The sequence below is a fragment of the Suricata suricatta genome, chromosome 12, assembly GCF_006229205.1.
Source record: "Suricata suricatta isolate VVHF042 chromosome 12, meerkat_22Aug2017_6uvM2_HiC, whole genome shotgun sequence".
Taxonomy (NCBI): Eukaryota; Metazoa; Chordata; class Mammalia; order Carnivora; family Herpestidae; genus Suricata; species Suricata suricatta.
The window spans coordinates 91,696,805-91,716,293 of NC_043711.1; the positions used below are offsets into that span (position 1 = coordinate 91,696,805).

The 19,489-nt window shown below is 46.4% G+C and overlaps 1 protein-coding gene across 1 annotated transcript; it reads right to left on the bottom strand.

Annotated features, from left to right (window-relative positions):
* Window positions 1–9,108: 9,108 nt before the first annotated feature.
* Window positions 9,109–11,569, bottom strand: LOC115274283 (antileukoproteinase-like). The gene is made up of 4 exons (XM_029917728.1): window positions 11,443–11,569; window positions 10,372–10,533; window positions 9,828–9,977; window positions 9,109–9,281 (listed from the first exon to the last, which is right to left on the bottom strand). Exons 1-4 carry the CDS (start codon window positions 11,534–11,536, stop codon window positions 9,277–9,279), a joined length of 411 nt encoding a protein of 136 aa, XP_029773588.1. The 5' UTR covers window positions 11,537–11,569; the 3' UTR covers window positions 9,109–9,276.
* Between the last annotated feature and the right edge of the window lie 7,920 nt (window positions 11,570–19,489).

Below are 19,489 nucleotides of genomic sequence, written 5' to 3' on the forward strand. Positions count from 1 at the left end.
AGAGGGAGACACAGAACCTGAAGCAGGCTCCAGGCTCCGAGCTGCCAGCCCAGAGCCCGACGCGGGGCTCAAACTCATGAACCTCGAGATCATGACCTGAGCTGAAGTCAGCCGCTTGACCTACTGAGCCACCCAGGTGCCCCTAAGACTTTCCATATTCTTATGGTCCATTTTTTCATTCTCTGATGTACTTCTGCTTTCTAATATTTCCAAAGTACAAACTTAATATATAATTTCCCAATATACTCATAATACCTAGGTATACTTGAATTAATCTGTTGTAAAATATGGCACAGGGAGAAAAGTGCCTAAAATATAAATGTACAATGTGCTGAATTGTTATAAAGCAAAACCCGTGTAAGCCCCGCTCAGATCAAGATGACATCCTTTGCAAATATTTTCTCCCACCTGTGATTTATCTTTTCATTTTCTTAACAGTATCTTCTATTAAACAGAAAATTCAAATGCATTGTAGTTAAACTTATCAGTCTTCTTTATCGTTAGTGTTTCTGTGTTCTCTTTAGATAATCTTTCTCTAGACTGAAGTCATGAAAATATTAAATTCTAAAATCTTCTTGGCTTTGCTTTTTATATAAAGCCTACAACTCTGTTGGAACTGATTTTGCGTGTGATGAGAGGTAGTGATCGTTTCTCTTCTTTCTCTTTTTTAGAAATACACGTATGTCTGTGGCTACTTGTCCCAGTGGCATTTATTGAAAAGACTTTCTTTTCCCTGCAAGACAGCCTGTGACATAAATACCTCCCTGTACATAGGGAGGGGACGACTTGGGGGCTTTTGATCCTATTCTGTTTGTGCTGGGTTTCGATGTATTTCCTCTCAGTTCCAAATCCATCCTTCATCGCTGGCTTGTCATATGGGAACATTCCGCCCTTGCCAGCTTGCGTGCTTTGTCAGTAGGGGGCACAGGACAGGCATTGGAGGAGGTAAGGGCTTCTCTTCCTGGCTCAGATGTGCTTTCCTATTTCCTGTTTCTGCCCTGCTGCCCCGGTGTGCGGTGCTGTTACCAGAGAGAGAACCGATCCCGAATTCAGTTTCGGCTGCTGGCTGCTCAAAAATCAATACTCGAGAGACAAGTGATGGTGAGAAAGGAACAGTTTCTTTATTCAGGAAGCTGGCAACCTGGGAAGTCAGCGGGCTCACATCTCAAAGACCACCTTCCCTGTCCAGGGGAAGCCGGAGTGTTGTAAAGGGGAAGGCAGGGAAAGGGGAAGAGAAGCAGGTGCCCGGGGCCGTTAGTCATATATGAAGACGACCCTGAACACACTTGCTGACATCAGCGGGAGCTGTTCTCGATTGTGGTCAGGCCTTATCGTCTGGGAAAGTTTGGTCCTTCACTCCTCAAGGCCAGTGGTCTGCAAGTCTCAAGGGAAGTTAGTACTGCTGCAGACTGAGGGACTTAGGTTATGCAACAGGTGCATAAGCTTGAGGCAAGTTAACCCTCAGATCGATAGGAGGGCTGTTACAGTAGCACTGGAGGGACTCACCCAGCAGGTGTGTTAGATGGAACCCCACAGGGGCAGCTCCCAGAATTCCGCAGACAGCCCGCCAGACTTCTCAGGCATGAGCCCTGCAGGCGGCCGAACTCCCTGAGTTACGGCTTCCCAGTTAGGTCAACAGCGCCCCCAGCAGGCAGCTTCTCAGAGCCCGTCTCCAGCACCCCAGCCAGCCTCTGCCCAGGGACTGTGCAACAGCTCCGGTCCGAGACAACCCAGCCACTGGTCCGCCAGCCAACAGGTTGCCACCACACCCTCTCCTGTGCGTCTGAATCCTAAACTTGGAGAGGATTTACTCTCCTGAAAGTTTGTCCCTTCCTTGACTAACTTGCTCAGCTCTACGGTTTTCTTTAGCCTGCTCCCTTATTCCTTTTTATTCCTTTTTCTTCCCCGTAACCATTAAGAATATTCATATTAAATGTGCGCTGTTCACACTACTGTATTCTTTCTGTCTTCTCACTGGATGCTAATGTACCATTGGTCTGTGAGTCTAGCCTTGGCCAATATCACACTATTTTATTTACTCTTACGTTATAAAAATATTAACAATTTGTAGACCAAGTATTTCTGCCTTATTCCTATATTCTTTTTCAAGGATATGTCTTTGTTATTCTTGTTCTTTTGGTTTTCCAAATGAATTTTTAAAATAGCTTTACAAGATATGTACACATGCAAGCAAACAAAACAACAAAAACCTGTTGGGATTTTGATTGGGATTGCACTGACTCTTTAAATAAATGTGGGGAGAAAGTACACCTTTACAGTATTAGGGTCTCCGATTTATGAATATGGTATATCTCTCTGCTTAGATCTTCTTTAAGTTCTCTCAGTAAACTTTTACCATTTTCTACATAGAGACCATGCACATCTTAGTTTTATCTCTATTGATTTGATCTTCTCTGCTATTGTAAGAAGTTTCATCTTCAATTTTTTCTTCCTGGAATATGGGAATATAAGTAATTTTTTCAATATTTCACTCTTAAAAAATATTGATTTTGTACTCAGAGACCTCGGTAAGCTTTCCTGTTAATTTTAATAATTTATCTGTAGATATTTTTGGATTTTTGTCATTATCTTTTTGGATAGTGACACTTTTATATCTTTTTCCTTTCCAATTCTTATACCTTTTATTTCATTTCCTTGTCCGAATGCACTGGCTGAACATCTGATGCAGCGTTGAAAGAAATGGTGTTTTCATGCATCTTTGTTGTGTTTTGCTTTGGGGCGCCTGGTGGCTCAGTTGGTTAAGCGTTTAACTTTATCTCAGGTCATGACCTCAAGGTTCATGAGTTCAAGCCCTGCATCAGGCTCTCTGCTGACAGCTTGGAGCTCAGAGCTGCTTCAGATTCTACGTCTCTCTCTCTCTCTCTCTCTCTCTGCCCTCCCCCTGCTTGCACCCTGTCTCTCTCTCTCTCTCTCAAAAACAAATTTAAAGTCTTCAACATTTTGCTGTAAGCACAATTGCTATAGGGTTTTGTAACAAATACCCTTTATCAGCTTAAAGAAGTGCCCGTCTGTTCCTGGTTTGCTAAGAGTCTTAACATGAATGGCCACCACCGAAGTTTTATTAAGTGCATTTTCTGCAACTATTGAGAAGATCACATGACTTCCTCCCTTATTATGTTACAGTGAAAAGTTACATTGGTTGCTTTTCTACTGGAAAAACCACCTTCTATCACTTAGATAAACACAGCTAGATCATTACCCTTTGTGTAGATTGTTTCATTCTGTTTGCTAATATTTTAAGATTTTTTTTCATGTTCATCAGTGAAAGTGGCCTGTAATTTCCTTTTCATGCTGTTCTTGCCGCATATTGGTACTAAGCTTATGCTGCCTCATTAAATGAGTTGGGAAGTATAACTTTTCATTTGAATCTTCTGGAAGTTTTTTTAGTAAGAATTAACATTCTTTCTTCCTTTAATACTTAGTCAAACTTGCCAGCAAAGCCAACTTGCCAGCAAAGCAGAGTCAGAATTTTTTCCACACACTTAATGTCTTTAATATCTTTCTATTTTGTGTTATGTTCACTTCGATATGTTGCATTTTTCTATTGAGAAAGTAAGATTAACTCAGAAGTAAAAAATCTGCCCGGCTATTCATCAGCCTGGAAGAAGAGACAGATAAATCTCCCTGCAAAGTTAACGAAAGCCCTCTCTCCCTGTGACATGCTGTAGCTGCCAAGTGCTGCTAAGGACCCACTCTTTGAGTAACTACCATTTTCTCAGTCACTAGGAAACCGTGTTTTCTAAAATCACAGATTATCAGAAACTATGCTGGAAACTATATCTGTAAGAATAAAACATTCCGTTCAGGCTTAGGGCGCCTGGGTGGTTCAGTTAGTTGCGTGTTCAACTCTTGGTTTTAGCTCAAGTCATGATCTCACAGTTTCAAGAGTTTGCGCCTCGCGTCCAGCTCCACACTGACAATGCAGAGTCAGGCCTCCTCTTTTGGGAAGGAGTTAGTGTGTTTTTGGTTGTGCAAAGAATAACTATATCATGTTTGACAGAACTATGACCTTGTTATTGTCTTACTTTGGAGATTAAGTACGTCTATGGAGACAATGTGGGTGCCAAGTTGACATGGACTGGGCTTGTGGGTAATTTCTTGGGTCAACTTAACTGGCCACAAAATGCCCAGATTAAACATTATGTCTGGGTGTGTCTGTGAGGACATTTCCAGATGAGATTAACACTTGAATCTGTGGACTCAGTGAAGTAGAATCCCCTCTCCAATGTGGGTGGGCCCCATTCAGTCCACTGAGAGCCTGAATAGAACAAAAGGTGGAGGAAGAAGGAATAATCCACATCTTTTTTTCTTGCCTCATTGTTTAAGTTCGATCATCTCACTCCATTTTCTCCTGCTCCTGGGCTGGGATTTACACCATCATCTCCCCTCATTCTTAAGCCTTCAGACAGGAACTGTGTTATGCCACAGACTTTCCCATCTCCAGCTTGCAGACTGCAAAGTAGGGTATTTAGCCTCCATAACTGCACAAGCCAATTCCTCATCTTAAAGGAATGAAAGAAAAAAGGAAGAGAGAAAGAAAGAAAGGGGGGGATGAAGGAAGGAAGGAAGGGAGGGAGAAAGGAAGAAAGAAATTTGTTGGTTCTTTTTTTCTGGTGAAACCTGACTAATACATTACGTTAAAGATTACTATTAAATTCAGTAAAAGTTGTGAGTGTGAACTTTAAAAAATACAATAAAGCCAATTGCTTTTATTATTAGTTTGAGTTTTGCCCTAAGCAATTGTGAAAATTCCTCTTTGTTATATAATAAATTTCCACAAATGCATAGATTTCCTTTCAGATATTCTGTTCTGTTCCATTAGGCTATTTGTTTATTCTTATAGCAACATCGTATTCCATTAATTATTATAATCAAGGGGTACCTCGGGTGGCTCAGTTGGTTGAGCACCTGACTCTTAATTCCAGATCATGTTATGATCCCAAGGGTAGTGGGATCAAGCCCTCCATCAGGCTCCACATTAAGTGTGACACCTGCTTAAGTTTCTCCCTCTGTCTCTGTCTCTGTGTCTGTCTCTGTCTCTCTGTCTCTCTCTCTCTCTCTCTCTCAGGACACCTGAGTGTCTCAGTCAGTTAAGTGTCTCTTGATCTTGGCTCAGGTCATGATCTCATGACTTGGTTAGTAAGATTGAGCCCTGTGTCCAGCTCTGCACTGACAGTGTGGAGCCTACTTGGGATTCTCTCTTTTCCTCTCTCTCTGCCCATCCCCTGCTCTCTCTCTCTCATTCTCTCTCTAAAAAATAAATAAGAAAAATTTTAAAGATATTTTAAGACTTTCTCTCTCCCCCTCTCTGCACCTCCCCATTGCTCCTTTTCTCTCTCTAAAAAAAAATAATAATAATATGACCAATAACATTTGGATACCTAGTCTGGATTAATCCTACTGTTGTACTTTTAAAAAGTGTTCTTGGTTCTCCTGCAAACCTTCTAATATATCAAATGTAGGATCACTTTGTCAAGTTGTTTTTAAAAATTGTTAGGGGCACCTGGGTGGTTCAGTCCATTAAGCCTCCAACTCTTGGCTTTGGCTTAGGTCATGATTTCATGGGTCATGAGTTCAAGCCCTAAGTCAGACTCCACAATAACAGCACAGAGCCTGCTTGGGATTCTCTCTCTCTTTCTCTCTCTCTTTGCTCCTCCCCCACTTGTGCTCACTCATGCTCTCTCTCTCTCTTTCTCTAAATAAATAAATAGACTTAAAAATCATGTTTGAATTTTTATTATAGTTACATTGAATTTATAAATGATCCTTTAATGAGTTACAGTCTTGACCTTATTGAGTCTTCCCACACATAAACATTTTTTTTTCTCTGTTTATCCAGTTCTTATTTTAGAACTTCAACAAATTTTTTCCTTAATCCACAAGGTCCGAAATAAATTTTAGATTCACTCCTGGGTGTACTATAGGGTTTGTTTCTTTGATTAATTATCTCTACCTTCTATTATTTCTGAATCATTATGAATAATGGGAGAAATGCTATAAAATTTTATGCATCAGAGCTGTAGATTCAGCAACTCTGAGGAAATTGACTTCATCAACTTTATTTAATATCTTCAGTTGTTACGTAGGAAATGATACTATCCACAAATAACAACAGTTTAGTATCTCTCTTTCCCCCCTTACATACTTTAACCCCTGGTCTCATCTCACTGCAAGGGTTGCCATATCTCATACACCGTTGAAAATTGCAGTGATCCTGTTTCTGACTTTAGTGACAGTATCTCTGAAAATTCAACTGAATATAGGTTTTGCTACAGATTCAGATAGGTTTTCTGGTTTTTTAGTTAATTTCTGTCCTTTCATTTCTACTCTTTTTTTAGTTTTTTTTAAAAGTGTTTATTTATTTATTATGAGAGACAGAGAGAGAGAGATAGAGAAAGAGAGAGAGAAAGAGAGAGTGCTCACATACATGCATGCAGGGGATGGGCAGACAGAGAGGGAGAGAGAGAACCCCTAGCAGGCTCTGCACTGTCAGCACAGAACCCGACCTGGGGCTCAAACTCACAAACTGTGAGATGATGACCTGAGCCGAAACCAAGAGCTGGATGCTGAACTGACTGAACCACCCAGGTGCCCCTCATTTCTATTCTTAATTTTAATAAAGAATTCATGTTGAACTTCTTTGAAAGCTCTTCAGTCTTTCATGAATTCTAAGTTTTAACATTTTATTTAGGATTTTCCCAACTTTGTTCAGAGAAAATGACATTGCCTTATACTTATCTTTTCTTCTACTGTCCGTATTTGGTTGCAGTAACAGATTTTTGCTGACCTCATTGTATTAGGGATCTATTGCCGCATAACAAATTGCCCCCAAACTTAGCACCTTAAAATTGTGAACATTATCTCACAGTCGGAGGGTCAGGAAGCCACGAGTAGTTTCACTGGGTGGTTCTGAGTCAGGGTCTGTCACAAGGTTATAATCGAGCTGTGTGCCAGGACTACAGTCATTTCAAGACTAGACTAGGGTGGGGGGCACCTGGGAGGCTCGGTGGGGTAAGCATCTGACTTCTGTTCAGGTCATGATCTCATGGTTTGTGGGTTCGAGCCTGCATTGGGCGCTGGCCTGTTTGGGATTCTCACTCTCTCTTCTCTCTCTGCCTCTCCCCTCCCATCTCACGCTTTTCTCTCTCTCAAAATAAATAGGTAAAACTCAAAAAAAAAAAAAAAAAAAGACTAGACTGGGGCTGAGAACTGCACGTTCCCTCACGTGTTCGTTGGTGGGTCTCAGTTCCTCTCAGGCTGCTGGCCAGATCCATTATTGCCTTACACGACGGTCCAGGCCACAGATGGCCGAGTGTCCGCGTGACCTGGTGGCTGAGTTCTGCCGGAGCAGGTGATCAGGGAGAGGGCATGTGCTCCCCAGATGAAAGGTGCCATTATTTCCCATCTCATCTCATCAGGACATAACTGTTTCTCACTCTGCAATAACTTATTTGTCACATGGATCCACTGTGCAAAACCACGGAAGGGCCACACAAGGGCAGGAATCCTAAGAGGTGAGGGTTACCGAGAGGCCAGGGGGAGGGGGGCGGGGGAGTGCCACCTCACTCACAATATAAATAAAATGGTGCTTCCTCTTTCCCTTCTTTCCTGAAAGTTAATTTAAAATATCCATTTGCTACTCTTGGAACATTGGTTGCATATAGTTCGTGGAATGTTCTTTCTGGATCACTGACATTTTCCAGGAAAAGGACTGAATGACAATTGTGTTTTGTCCTTCTTCTGTGTCACTGGCCAACCAAGTGCTCTGCTTCCTTTGGAGTCCAAAGAGCCCAAAGAAATGGGGAGCACGGTTCCCTGCTTGCCCTGAGTTCTGGGAGTCCAGCTCCTCTTAATCTTTCTGCCCCACGGGGTCAAGAACAATGTCACCCTCATGTGGTGCTGGCCAGCAGCTGCCACAATGGGGCCGCCATGACAACACTCTCATTGTGGGGAAAGGCAGCCTCCTGTGTTCGCCTCCACTCAGCTGCATGAGAACGGCCTTGGACTTGGAATGCTTACTTACCAAGAGATAAGGCGCTCACAAGCCCCTTGTGCTGGCTTCTCACCTTGTGTGAGAGCATCTTTCCCCGTTTTAAGCTTCAGTGTGGGCTCCTGTGTCCTGTGCACATGCGTGTGCCAGAGCCTCTGACCAACCCCACTGCCTCCCCAGGGAGGGAATGAGTGTCTTTCTGTGGCAGAAGAGGGGCGGAGGTGGGGGTAAATTGCCCTGGACCAGCTCTGGGGAGAGACTTGCAGGCCATGGGGAAGACGTGGAGGCCCAAAGGTGGAAAGTGACCTTACTGTGTCTTTTCTAGGTAAATAATCCAGTACTTGACCACACTGTGCTTTCCTGGGAGACTCCGATACCAAGCTGCAATGGGCAGAAGCGTTCGGAATCTTCTGTCAGGACTGACCATCAGTGTGTGTTGCTGCTCAACACTTATTTTAAGATAGAAGAAATAGGGGCGCTTGGGTGACTCAGTCAGTTAAGCGTCCGGCTTCAGCTCAGATCATGATCTCACGTTCATGGGTTCAAGCCCTCCATCAGGCTCTGTGCTGACAGCTAGCTCAGAGCCTGGAGCTACTTCAGATTCTGTATCTCCCTCTCTCTATGACCCTCCTCTGCTCACACTGTCTCTCTCTGTCTCTCAAAAATAAATAAAAAACATTAAAATTTTAAAAAAATAATAGAAGAAAAAGTGTCTTGGGAGAGAAGGGAAATTACAAGAAGCTCAAAATCACCTCAGCAGGCAAGTTTCCATGTTTTTTGAGGCTGCTGTGGCCTAACACCGTTGCTCTTTGTTTCATGTGCATTGAGTACCCCAATGCTGCAAACGCAGGAGGAAACTGATTTTTGTTGCCACTTTGCAGCTGAAGAAATGAAGAGGTATGAGACAAAGCCCTGTGTCCCAAATCTCAGAACCGGTGTTTTCAGACTCATGATCTATATTCGTGTCTGTCTGGCCCCGAAGTCTCCCCTTCCACTCGGCACATACAGGAGGGAAGCCTCATAGCCACACATTCCTTCACCACATCCCGCCCGCCCCGCCGCCCCAGCAACCACAGAAGCACATGGACACAAAGAAATACGTTCATTTATTTATTCACCAATCAATTTCCTGAAAGCCCACTGTGTGGACTCCTTTCTCCAAAAGAGATCTGGGGGGTAGAACCGAGCCTTCACCATGGGGTGCCCCAGTGATCCAAGTCCCGGACACAAAGTAGGAATCCAGAGCGTCTTCCAAATGGCAGGAATCAGGCTATGAGAGAAAAATCAGATCAGGGCTCCAATACAGGAACCAGACAAATTATCTCCCTGTTCTCCCCCCCAAGAAACTTCCCGAGACAAAGAAAATAGCAAGATGGTGATACAGTGAAAGAGTCTTGGTATCAGGACACTAAGTTCAAGTCTCCGTTTTAGTACAGAACTCTAAACTCAGAGCATTCGCCTGGATTAGCCCTAACATCCACTGATCCTTTGGGCTTTGACCCTAGACAATATGCTGGAGATCATCTTAATAATAAATTCTTACGGCACACAGTGCTTGACAAAGCACTTTCATTACTTCCATTTTACAGATAAGGAGACTGAGACTCTGACTTGCTGGGGGCCCTCACGAGTGATGCCATGGAAATCCTGACCTTGGGGCCTGGGGAGTGGTGCCCTTGAGGGACAAGGGGCCCAGACAGAGGCTGTCCTGGGGGAGAGATCAGGAGCTTCCCTGCTCACACACAAGGGCTGCCAGAGGCTTGGGACCGAGAGGACTGGCGGGAAGGGAATGGGTGGGCCCGGGGCCTCTCCTTACCTAATTCAGGTTCCACGCAGGATTTCCCGCACAGGCCTGTACAGCACTTGTAGTCACCCACGCAGTCACCGTCGATGTTACAGTAGTTGCGGGGGCTCAGGATCAGACACTGGCCATTGACCTGAGGACACGAACCAGGCTTCCTCCTCGCTGGTGAGAGTAGAGCCGCCGGTCAGAACCCTTGTGCCTCGGCCACCACCCCCTGCTTCCTGGACCCAGACCCAGCCCAGGCCCAGGCCCAGGGAGAATCCTCTCTTCTCCACCCACAGCACCTCTTCCTCCTTCCCAGGGCCTCTGTGCCCCCTGATGGCAGGATCTGGGTCTCTCACATCGGAGCCCCTTGTCCACGAAGGTGACTGGTTGTCCAGTGCTGACTGGATGGGTGGCTACCAACGGCCTGCTTACCTGAACGACCAAGTAACTATAGACTGAAAAACTGACCTCCCGACAGAGTCGGCAGGACCCGCACCCAGTCCTGTCCCCCGGGTGCTGCATTCTCAGGCTCACCCCCTTCCTTTGAGTCCCCCCCGCCCCATCTCCTCACTTGGGTCGGAGACGCTGACGGGGTCCAGGCATGTGAATCCGCAAACATCAGAGCAACAAAGCTGCCTCCCTGGACACTGCCAGTCACTCTGGCACGGGGGGGTCAGAGGTGGATTAAGGCATCGGCCAGGTCTTCCAGCAGGGCAGTTTCCAGCTTTCAGTGCTGTTGGAGAGAATGTTGAGAGTTAAGGAAGGACCGCGGTGCTAAGTAGCCATCACGACTCCTGGATAAAGCACCACTCCCCGTGAGGGACCATCACCCAAGGGACTGTCCGAAAAGTCCAGAGGGAAATGCCTGTCTGACCTCCGTGAAGGGAGAAAGGCTTGATTAAACCACACGCATGAGCAGAAAAAGCCACAGATCCTGGAAAAGGCAAAGGACTCCCAGCCAATGTTTCCCGCTCTGGGGAAAACAAGTCTCCACAAGGCAAAGGAGATGGAGAGAAATAAAGGTAAGTAGAGAACTCGGGCCAGGTTGAGAGGAAGAGCCAGAGGCAGAGACAAGAGACTAAAGGATGAAAACAGAGAGACAAGGAACCGGGGAGAGTCAGAAACAGATGACTGCAGATTCATGGACAGGGTAAAGAGAGAGAGAGGTAGGAAGAGAGGGAGTGGGGTCAGGCCTACCAGATACTGGTTAAAGAGCACAGCCCAGGATCTTTTGGATGGCTCAGTTGGTTAGGCGTCCAACTTTGGCTCAGGTCCTGATCTCGCGGTTCATGGATTCAAACCCTGCTTTGGGCTCTGTGCTGACAGCTCAGAGCCTGGAGCCTGCTTCAGATTCTGTGTCTCCTTCTCACCACTCTGTCCTTCCCCTACTTGTGCTCTTTCTCACTCCAGAATAAATAAATAAGCATTTAAAGAAAAGAAAAAAAGAAAAGAAAAGAAAGAACACAGCCCAATGCTCAGAAGCCCACAGAGTCCTTGGAGCCCAGATGGACATGAACCCCCACCCTCAAGGAGGTCTCTTGAAACTAAGCTGAGAGATCAAAGCATCTAGAAGGAGACACCCCCACAGCACCAGGAGCCGCCACCCCGCAGCCGAGATTGTGTCAGGATGGCTCCAACTCACCATTTGCAGCACCCTCTGCAGCACCCTCCACAGTCCAAGGTACCAGGGCGCCCAGGGCAAGAAGCACGAGGAGGAAGAGGCTGCTGGACTGCATTGTGAGGGCTGGGATGGCTCTGAACGTCAATGCCAAACCTCATTCTTTATATCTTCATTAGTGGGTGTGGCCCCAACAGAATTTCCTTGGCCCCTCCCAGCTGTGATTGCACACGGAAGGAGCTGAGTGAAGACCAGCCACGCTGGTACCATGGAAACAGGGCTCTTTCCTGTCCCAGGCTAGACTGCAAGGCCAACAGAGTAACCGCCAGAAAAGAAATGCAAGAGACTGGCCTGGAAGATGTCACCAGACTGATAAGGAGGCCATCTCAGGTATCCTGGGGGTCCCAAGCCCATTGGCCTTGTGAGAGGGAGGAGAGGGTGAGAAGAGCCAGCTGCAAAGAAGCTATTTAGATCTGGAGCTGAGGGGCACCTGCCAGCTCAGTCTGGGGAGCATGTGACTCTTGATCTCAGGGTTATGAGTTCGAACCCCATGTTGGGGATAGAGATTACTTAAAAAAAAAAAAAAGATCTGGAGCTGAAACTGTAGAGAGTAAACTCCCAACTAAGACCTTGTGCAAGGCCCCCCTGGACTCTCGGGGATTGTGAAACTCTCTACTGATTGCTCAATGCAATTTCCTTCTCAAAAGTTCAGATGATGGATCAGTCAACCAGCAGATATTTATTTCCCCCAAATATTGACAGCATCCTGTCTCCAGTACCTGTTCCATGCCTGATACGTGGGAAGTGCTCACTAAATGATTGTCAAACAGGTGTGTCTGGTCAGCTCAGTTGGTAGAGCATCTTGACTCTTCATCTTGGGGTCCTGAGTTCAAGTCCCTTCTTAAGTGTAAAGGTTATTTTTTAAAAAATTAAAAATAGGCGGCGTCTGGGTAGCTCAGTCGGTTGAGCATCTGACTCTTGATATTGGCTCTCGCAGTTGTGGGATTGAGCCCCACCTCAGACTCCATGCTAGGCGTGGAGACTGCTTGGGTTCTCTCTCTCTCTCTCTCTCTCTCTCTCAGAGTGAATAAATAAACATTTTAAAAAAGAAAATAAGCAGTTGTCAAAGAAAAAGGTGAAGAAAGAAGAGCTCTGTCCACAGAAAATCTCTTCGGAGCTCAGTTTTCCCAAGTAGGCAATAGGGTGATACTAACAAATCAGCCCCTCTCAGAGAGTTGAGAGATGAAGGGTGTGGAAGAACTTGAAAAAGAACCAATGAATTATATTCCTTACAACTGAAGAACATTGAAATGAATCTGAGATCAAGGTGCAAACAGCTCCCTGGCCACCAGAATAAACATGTAGTTACAGTGCACAATCTGAGACACTAGAGGGATGCTTTCTACCCCCAAATCCACAGATCTCACACGATTAAAAAAAATATGGCTGCCATATAATGAACCTACTCCGTGTGTTACCCAGTCTACAGAAATCACTTCTCATTATCAAGAGAGTGATCATCGTGTCTAAAACTCAACCCAAACCTGTCTGACTGCAAAGCCCAAGCTCTTATATCATGTGGCTTGTAGATGCTTTGGATTTCCCCATCCATTCCTCCTAGTGAAGGTTTCTGGAAATTCAAATAGACATGAAAAGGCTGTGCGTTACCATGCAATAATGGCTCCACATGAACTAATTTGTAAATTTCTCTCCAGTAGTCAACTGACCGGCAGATCTGTCTGGGCTGACGTCACTCTACAGTTTACATTCTGGTGGGAAAAGAAAAGGAAGAAAATTAGTATGCCCTGGGGAAGTAGTAACTCCAGGGGTCCCCTCCTAACTCGAACACTCAGTAGGGCAAGTAAGAGAGAGACAGAGGGTCTGACTTCCGCCCATGGGGAATAGCCCTGTCAGCTCAGATAACATGGCTGATGTGCAGGATTGGGCTCTCACTTCCGCCACCTGGGGAGGACGTGATTCCTCTCACACAAGGATGAGAGTGGGAAAGGCTTCCCACTTTCCGTTTTCTCCTATCTTCCACATTCCCGAGAGTCTGGTGTGTTCTGAATGTTTGCTTCTTAAAGAGTGAAAAGGAGAACGCGCCAGTTGGAATTCTTTATCTGTGATTGATTGTAAAGGCCAACTCCTTTCCCATCAGGAAGGAGTGCTGTGATCCATTAGCAGTGACTGTCATGGGCACCGTAGGAGGATAACGACAATGTGCGATCATTTCCATCCTGCATACCATTGGTTCTAAGTCTTTAAATCATAAACCATGAAGATTAAAAGAGGATTTCAGAGGTCATCTAGACTAGGGGGTCAGCCAACTATAGCCCCCTGAGCAAATTCCAGACAGATGCCTGTTTTCTAAATAAAGTTTTATTGGAAACAGCCACACATTCATTTGTTTTTGTATTTCTGTGGGTACTTCCCCACTACCAATGGCAGAGTGAGTACAGTAAAGACCTAAAGTTACTCCAAAGCCTAAAACATTCACTCTCCGGTCCTTCACAGAAAATGTTTGCTGACTCCTGATCTAAACCAAACCTCCAGCTTGCAGCAAGGGACTGAGGCCCTCAAGAGCAGGCACAAACCCAGAGGTGCAAAATGAGTTATTACACAGCACCAGACTGAGATTTGCTAAAACCAGTTTACTCCCATGCTGAACCCCAGAAGCAGTTTGGTGGCGGACACTTGCCCTCCTAACCGGGTCATAACCTGACACTGATTCACTAGGCCTCTTCACACCCCCTCCATTGTCTTCTACCAGATACTACAGAGTCGTTCATTCATTAAATTCATTCCCACAAAAGTTGCTTAATGAATTCTTACAGCATCCCAGGAGTGTGCTAGGCCCTGAGGCGACAGCGAAGAAGATACAAGGAGTCAATACCTCATGGTCACTAAAAACCTAGACAAAGTGAGAGTTCCCTGGGCTGGAAGAAACTCCCTGAACCTCTCTGAGCCTCAGTGTCCTCAGCTTTGGTCTTGGTTTCTCCTCTATCACCGAGTTACCGTGAGGAGTAAGTACTTGGCAAGCGAGCGCTCAGCACAGTGTCTGGTTCGCTCAGAATGGCGGACATGTTCTTATTAGTCTGGACACTGGGCACACAGGGAGTTCAGCTCAAACTATAGCCTCAGGCCTTGGACCTGGGCCCTGCCTGCTCTGCCCCATTAAATGCCCAGCTGAGCCTTCAGGACAGAGCTATTTCTAGGACGTGTGGGGCCCCGGGGAAATATTTCTTAAGGGCCCTCTGTCTATAGAAACAATATGATTAAAAAATATATTACAGGGATGCCTGGGTGGCTCAGTCAGTTGAACGTCCAGCTTAGGCTCAGGTCACGATCTCACAGTTTATGAGTTCAAACCCCATGTCGAGCTCTGTGCTGACAGCTCAGGGCCTGGAGCCTGCTTCAGATTCTCTGTCTCTCTCTCTCTCTGCCCCCCCATCCCCGTTCCCATTCATGTTCTATCTCTCTCAAAAATAAATAAACATTAAAAAAATTTTTTTAATACATTACAAAATTCACTGTGCCCATGATGGGCATAGTGATTTATTTATGAAGATTTGGAATAATGAGAGGAAGTGCCTGTGTATTTGTTCATTGTCCAATGAGAGCAAGTGAAATTTTCTCTCAGTCTGCAGATGCCATTTCTTCCTCCACGAGTCTGGAAACAAGCTCTCCGTGTTCTTTATATATATATATATATATACATACATATATATACATTCATATGTATATATATGTATATGTATATGTATAATTTTTCTTAATGTTTATTTATTTTTGAGAGAGGGACAAAGTGCGAGGCAGGAAGGCGCAGAGAAAGAGGGAGACACAGAATCCAAAGCAGGCTCCAGGCTCCAAGCTGTCAGCACAGAGCTCCACCTGGGACTTGAACTCACGAACTGAGATCATGACCTGAGCTGAAGTTGGATTAACTGACTGAGCCATCCAGGCACCCCTCCATGTTCCTTACGGTCAGATGTGACTAGTTTCAGATCTCCCAGCTCAAGAAAAGACCACAAACCTATTCTGACTCAGAGAGTGCCAAGGCTTTATATTGTCTGTATTAAAATAATGTAAAAGTTTGTGATGATTCGTTTTTGTGTCACCTGGCTAGGCTTTGGTGCCCCGTTGTTTGGTCAAACACCAGTCTAGGTGTTGCTGGGAAGGTATTTTTTAGACATGACTCAACATTCAAGTCAGTAGACTTTGAGCCCAGCAGATTACCCTCTGTAGTGTGAGTGGGGCTCATCCAATTAGTCAAAGGCCTTAAGGGCAAAAACACGTTTCCTGGAGACAGGAATGTTCCTTAAGACTGAAACCTAGAAATCCTGCCTGACCTCTGCAGAATTCAGTCACAAGACTGCAGCATTAGCTCTTACCTGAATTTGGAGCCTGCCCTGTGGGTTTCACTCTCGCAAGGCCTCCGGATTGCATAAGCCAATTCCCCAATTCCAAAATAAATGTCACATTCTCTCTCTCCTCCTCTATCATCTATCTATCATATAATAGTGTCGTGTACATTATGTGCTGATATTGTATGTGTAATATGTAATATTGTATGTGTTGATATTACATATATCATATTGCTTCTGTCTTTCCGCAGAGCCCTGGCGGACGCAAGCCCCTTCCCTCCACATTCACAATACGTTTCTTCAATGCCTGCTGCACCACTGCCCTGATTCTGCATCACCCTCCGCCTTCCCTCAGTATCCTGGCTTCCGGCTTCAGCTTCAAAGGCTGTTCTTTAGTGTTACCAGTGCAGCTGGGGGGGAGGGGCCTTTAATGGCATTTCCCCCCCACTTTTGAACAAAAGGCCCACACGTTCACTTTGCCCCAGGCCCTGCAATTTAGATAGCCAGCCCTGGAGGGGCTCAGGGTGATGTGACAGGGGCCACTCCATTTGCACAGGCAATGTCCGGTCCTCATCGGGCTTGGCTCAAGTGTGACATGGAGAGCACATGTCAATCAGAAGCAAAAAAAAACCCCAAAAAACAAAAAACCCGAACAAATCAAATCCATCAGAAGGGCCTCTGGGGTCCTGCAGGGTGACTGCCCTGGATGGCAGCAGTGAGGGAAGGCGTAGAAAATGGGAAAGAGCCCCGAAGGGGAGAAAAGAGAACCAGAACCCCTGCAGGGGTCAGGGGCTGGTGCTTCAGCCCAATGGCACTGCTGGCCCCAGGCAGCGGAGGGGACACAGATTATTCTTTCTATGTTTATTCATTTCTGAGAGACAGAGAGACAGAGCATGAGCAGGAGAGGTGCAGAGAGAGAGGGAGATAGAGTCCGAAACAGGCTCCAGGCTCCGAGCTGTCAGCACAGGGCCCGTTGTGGGGCTCGAACCCACGGACCGCAAGATCATGACCTGAGCCGAACTTGGAAGCTTTACTGACTGAGCTGCCCAGGGGCCCCAGGACACAGACCATTTTGAGGAAGGTTCTCCAAAGCACGGGGCCTGTGAGACTGAGGCCCAGGGCAGGGGCCCCAGTGACCCATGTCCCAGGGAGCTTTGTGTAAGAGTTGCCATGGGAGGGCGACCAAGCGGCCACCTTGCTGTGGAGAGCTGCATGCACTGACAACCCCCACCTGCAGACCTGGAATGACCCGCGCCGTTTGAAAAGCACCAACGGCCATTTTATTGCGGGTCAGAGAATAGTGCCAGGCACCGCCAGGGTCCGACGACCCCCACTCTCTGATCTGGACTTTCAAACTGGAAAGTCTCACCATGGAATTCCAGCATCCCCCACCGAACTAAACAGCCAATCCTATCCTGCCACCGTCCAAAGATGCCCCTACTTGGCTATCTGCCCATCTGAGATCAAATCCGGAACTCTTGCACTCATAAAACACCTTGCCCTCCCGTACCAGGCGCGACTTCCCTGACTCCCCGCTCCAGAGTCACGGAACCTTGGCCGGGAACTGCAGACTTCTATAAAGGCTTTCTTGGCTCCATAACTTGGTCTCTCTCTTTCCTCTCGCCTCTGCCTCCATTTATTAAACCTTATACATTGTTTCCACGCTCCCCAAACTGATAGAAAACAGCATTTGCCTTTAGCGAAAATTTATTATCTTTCTCGGTCTCAAAACCAAAAACCCAAACTCAAACCCTTTCAGAATCCAGAAGTCAGGAGAGAGGTTGTCATAGGTCATTCGTGTATGGATGAGGCAGCCACTGCCTGTCTCTGTGCCTCAGCTCCTGCATCTGTCCCAAGTTGACGTGGTGACTTCTTAAGAAACAATGTCATCGTGCTTCCTTCAGGTCCTAAACACACCCCAGGAGTCTCAGCCCGTGTTGTGACTTTTGCAGTTGCCTTTATAACTTAACTTGAATACTCCCTCGAACAAAACATACAATATCTCCAATAATGACTGAAGGGGAGTGGAGACACCAAAGCCAGGAGGGCTGGAGAAGTAGCCAGGCGAGGCGGTGAGGACGCTGGGGATGCACACCACCGAGCTGGCACGGAAAGGGCGGACAGAGAAGAAGTTAGAACAAGGGCAGGGCGGGTCATTTCGGTCACCTCTGGAGATCCACAGGTGACAAATGTGGCAGGCAGATCTCCAAGCCCCTCAGAGAGGAAAAGGTGGCCTAGCCACTTCCTTCTTAGCGTTTCTTCCCCCGAGAAAATTCGAATTTTACAAGATTTGAATTTCCTCTTGAGTCACTTGTCCCATTCCTGACAAAGCTGGGGGAAATGAACTGTTCTTTTAGGCTTCAATGTGAATGCACAGGGAGCTATGAGGTTAAGCAGAATCTAGGCAAAGCTGATAAACACCCATCCATCCATCCAAGATGCAGCCGGAAGCAATAACCAACAAAGGGAGATGCAATGTCCGTTTATCTACCCAAGAGGAGGTCACTGTATAGATCAGCACTCTGCAATTTATTCCTTCAAAGGCTGAGTGTCTCTCTTCCTGGGAGAAGACACCCGTTTCCTATGAGGTTGATAAATCAGAGACTATGATTCATTTTGAGGGAACGCTTAGGGGTCTGGGATGACCAAGAGAAAACAGGTATTGGACATGAAGAAACTGCAAGCAAGACTACTTACAGAAGGCAAGCAGGGAAAGGGAAACTGAACTTTCAGCTCTGGAGCAGAGCAGGAAGCAGCCTGGGACCAAGTCTCCCCAAATCCCCGCACTCCAGCTCCTTCCGTGTGGAGTATGGTCTGGTCACCCGCAAACGTTACAGACCCAGAAATCAGCCACACCTGGGACTGATCCTGGCCTCACCACGTAAGAGACGTATTACTTTGGACAAGTACACTCACCATCCAAACACTTCCTGGAGACATTTATTGAGGCAGTCATAGTGGCGCATGCTTTGCAAGCTCTACCATATTTATTACTTATTTATGTATCTATCTATCTATTTTTTAAAGTAGGATCCACACCCAGCACAGAGCCCAATGTGGGGCTTGACCTCAGAGCCCTGAGATCAAGACCTGAGCTGAAATCAAGAGTCGGACACTCAACCCGCTGAGCCACCCAGGCGCCCGCGTGCTTTATCACACTTAATTTTCACAGGGCACCGGGCATGTGTGCACACGGCCCTGTTTTACAAATGAAGAAAATGAGTCTCCGGGAAGCTCTCCTTGCAGCATGAGAGGTGGTGGCAAGATGATGGGTGGATGTGGCATATGGATAACTGATGTATGGGGTCCGCATGTCCGGGCCTGAGGCCAGTGGAGAGCATCTCTGCAGCCCACACAGGACATGGGGATGATGGAGGACCTGCACTTGACCGCATCACTTCTGGCCCCCAGGGCCGTGTGGTCCTCAGGAGACTGAGCCAGAATCCCTCACTCCATGCAAGGCTTATGCTTCCCCTGGGCCTCAGACCTTAAGGTAAGATCTGAGCATTGGAACCGATGATCCCTAGAGGTGGCAGATCTCAGAGTTCAGTGGGGATTTGACCTTAGAAGCACCCTCCCCACCATAGTCAGGAGCCGGAGAGCCCAACCTTCCCAGAGAATAATTCTAGAAATAGACATCATGCATACAGAATCTCACAGGCAAGCAAGCACTTTCCCAGCCCATCTTAAGGAGAAGAAAAGGGAAC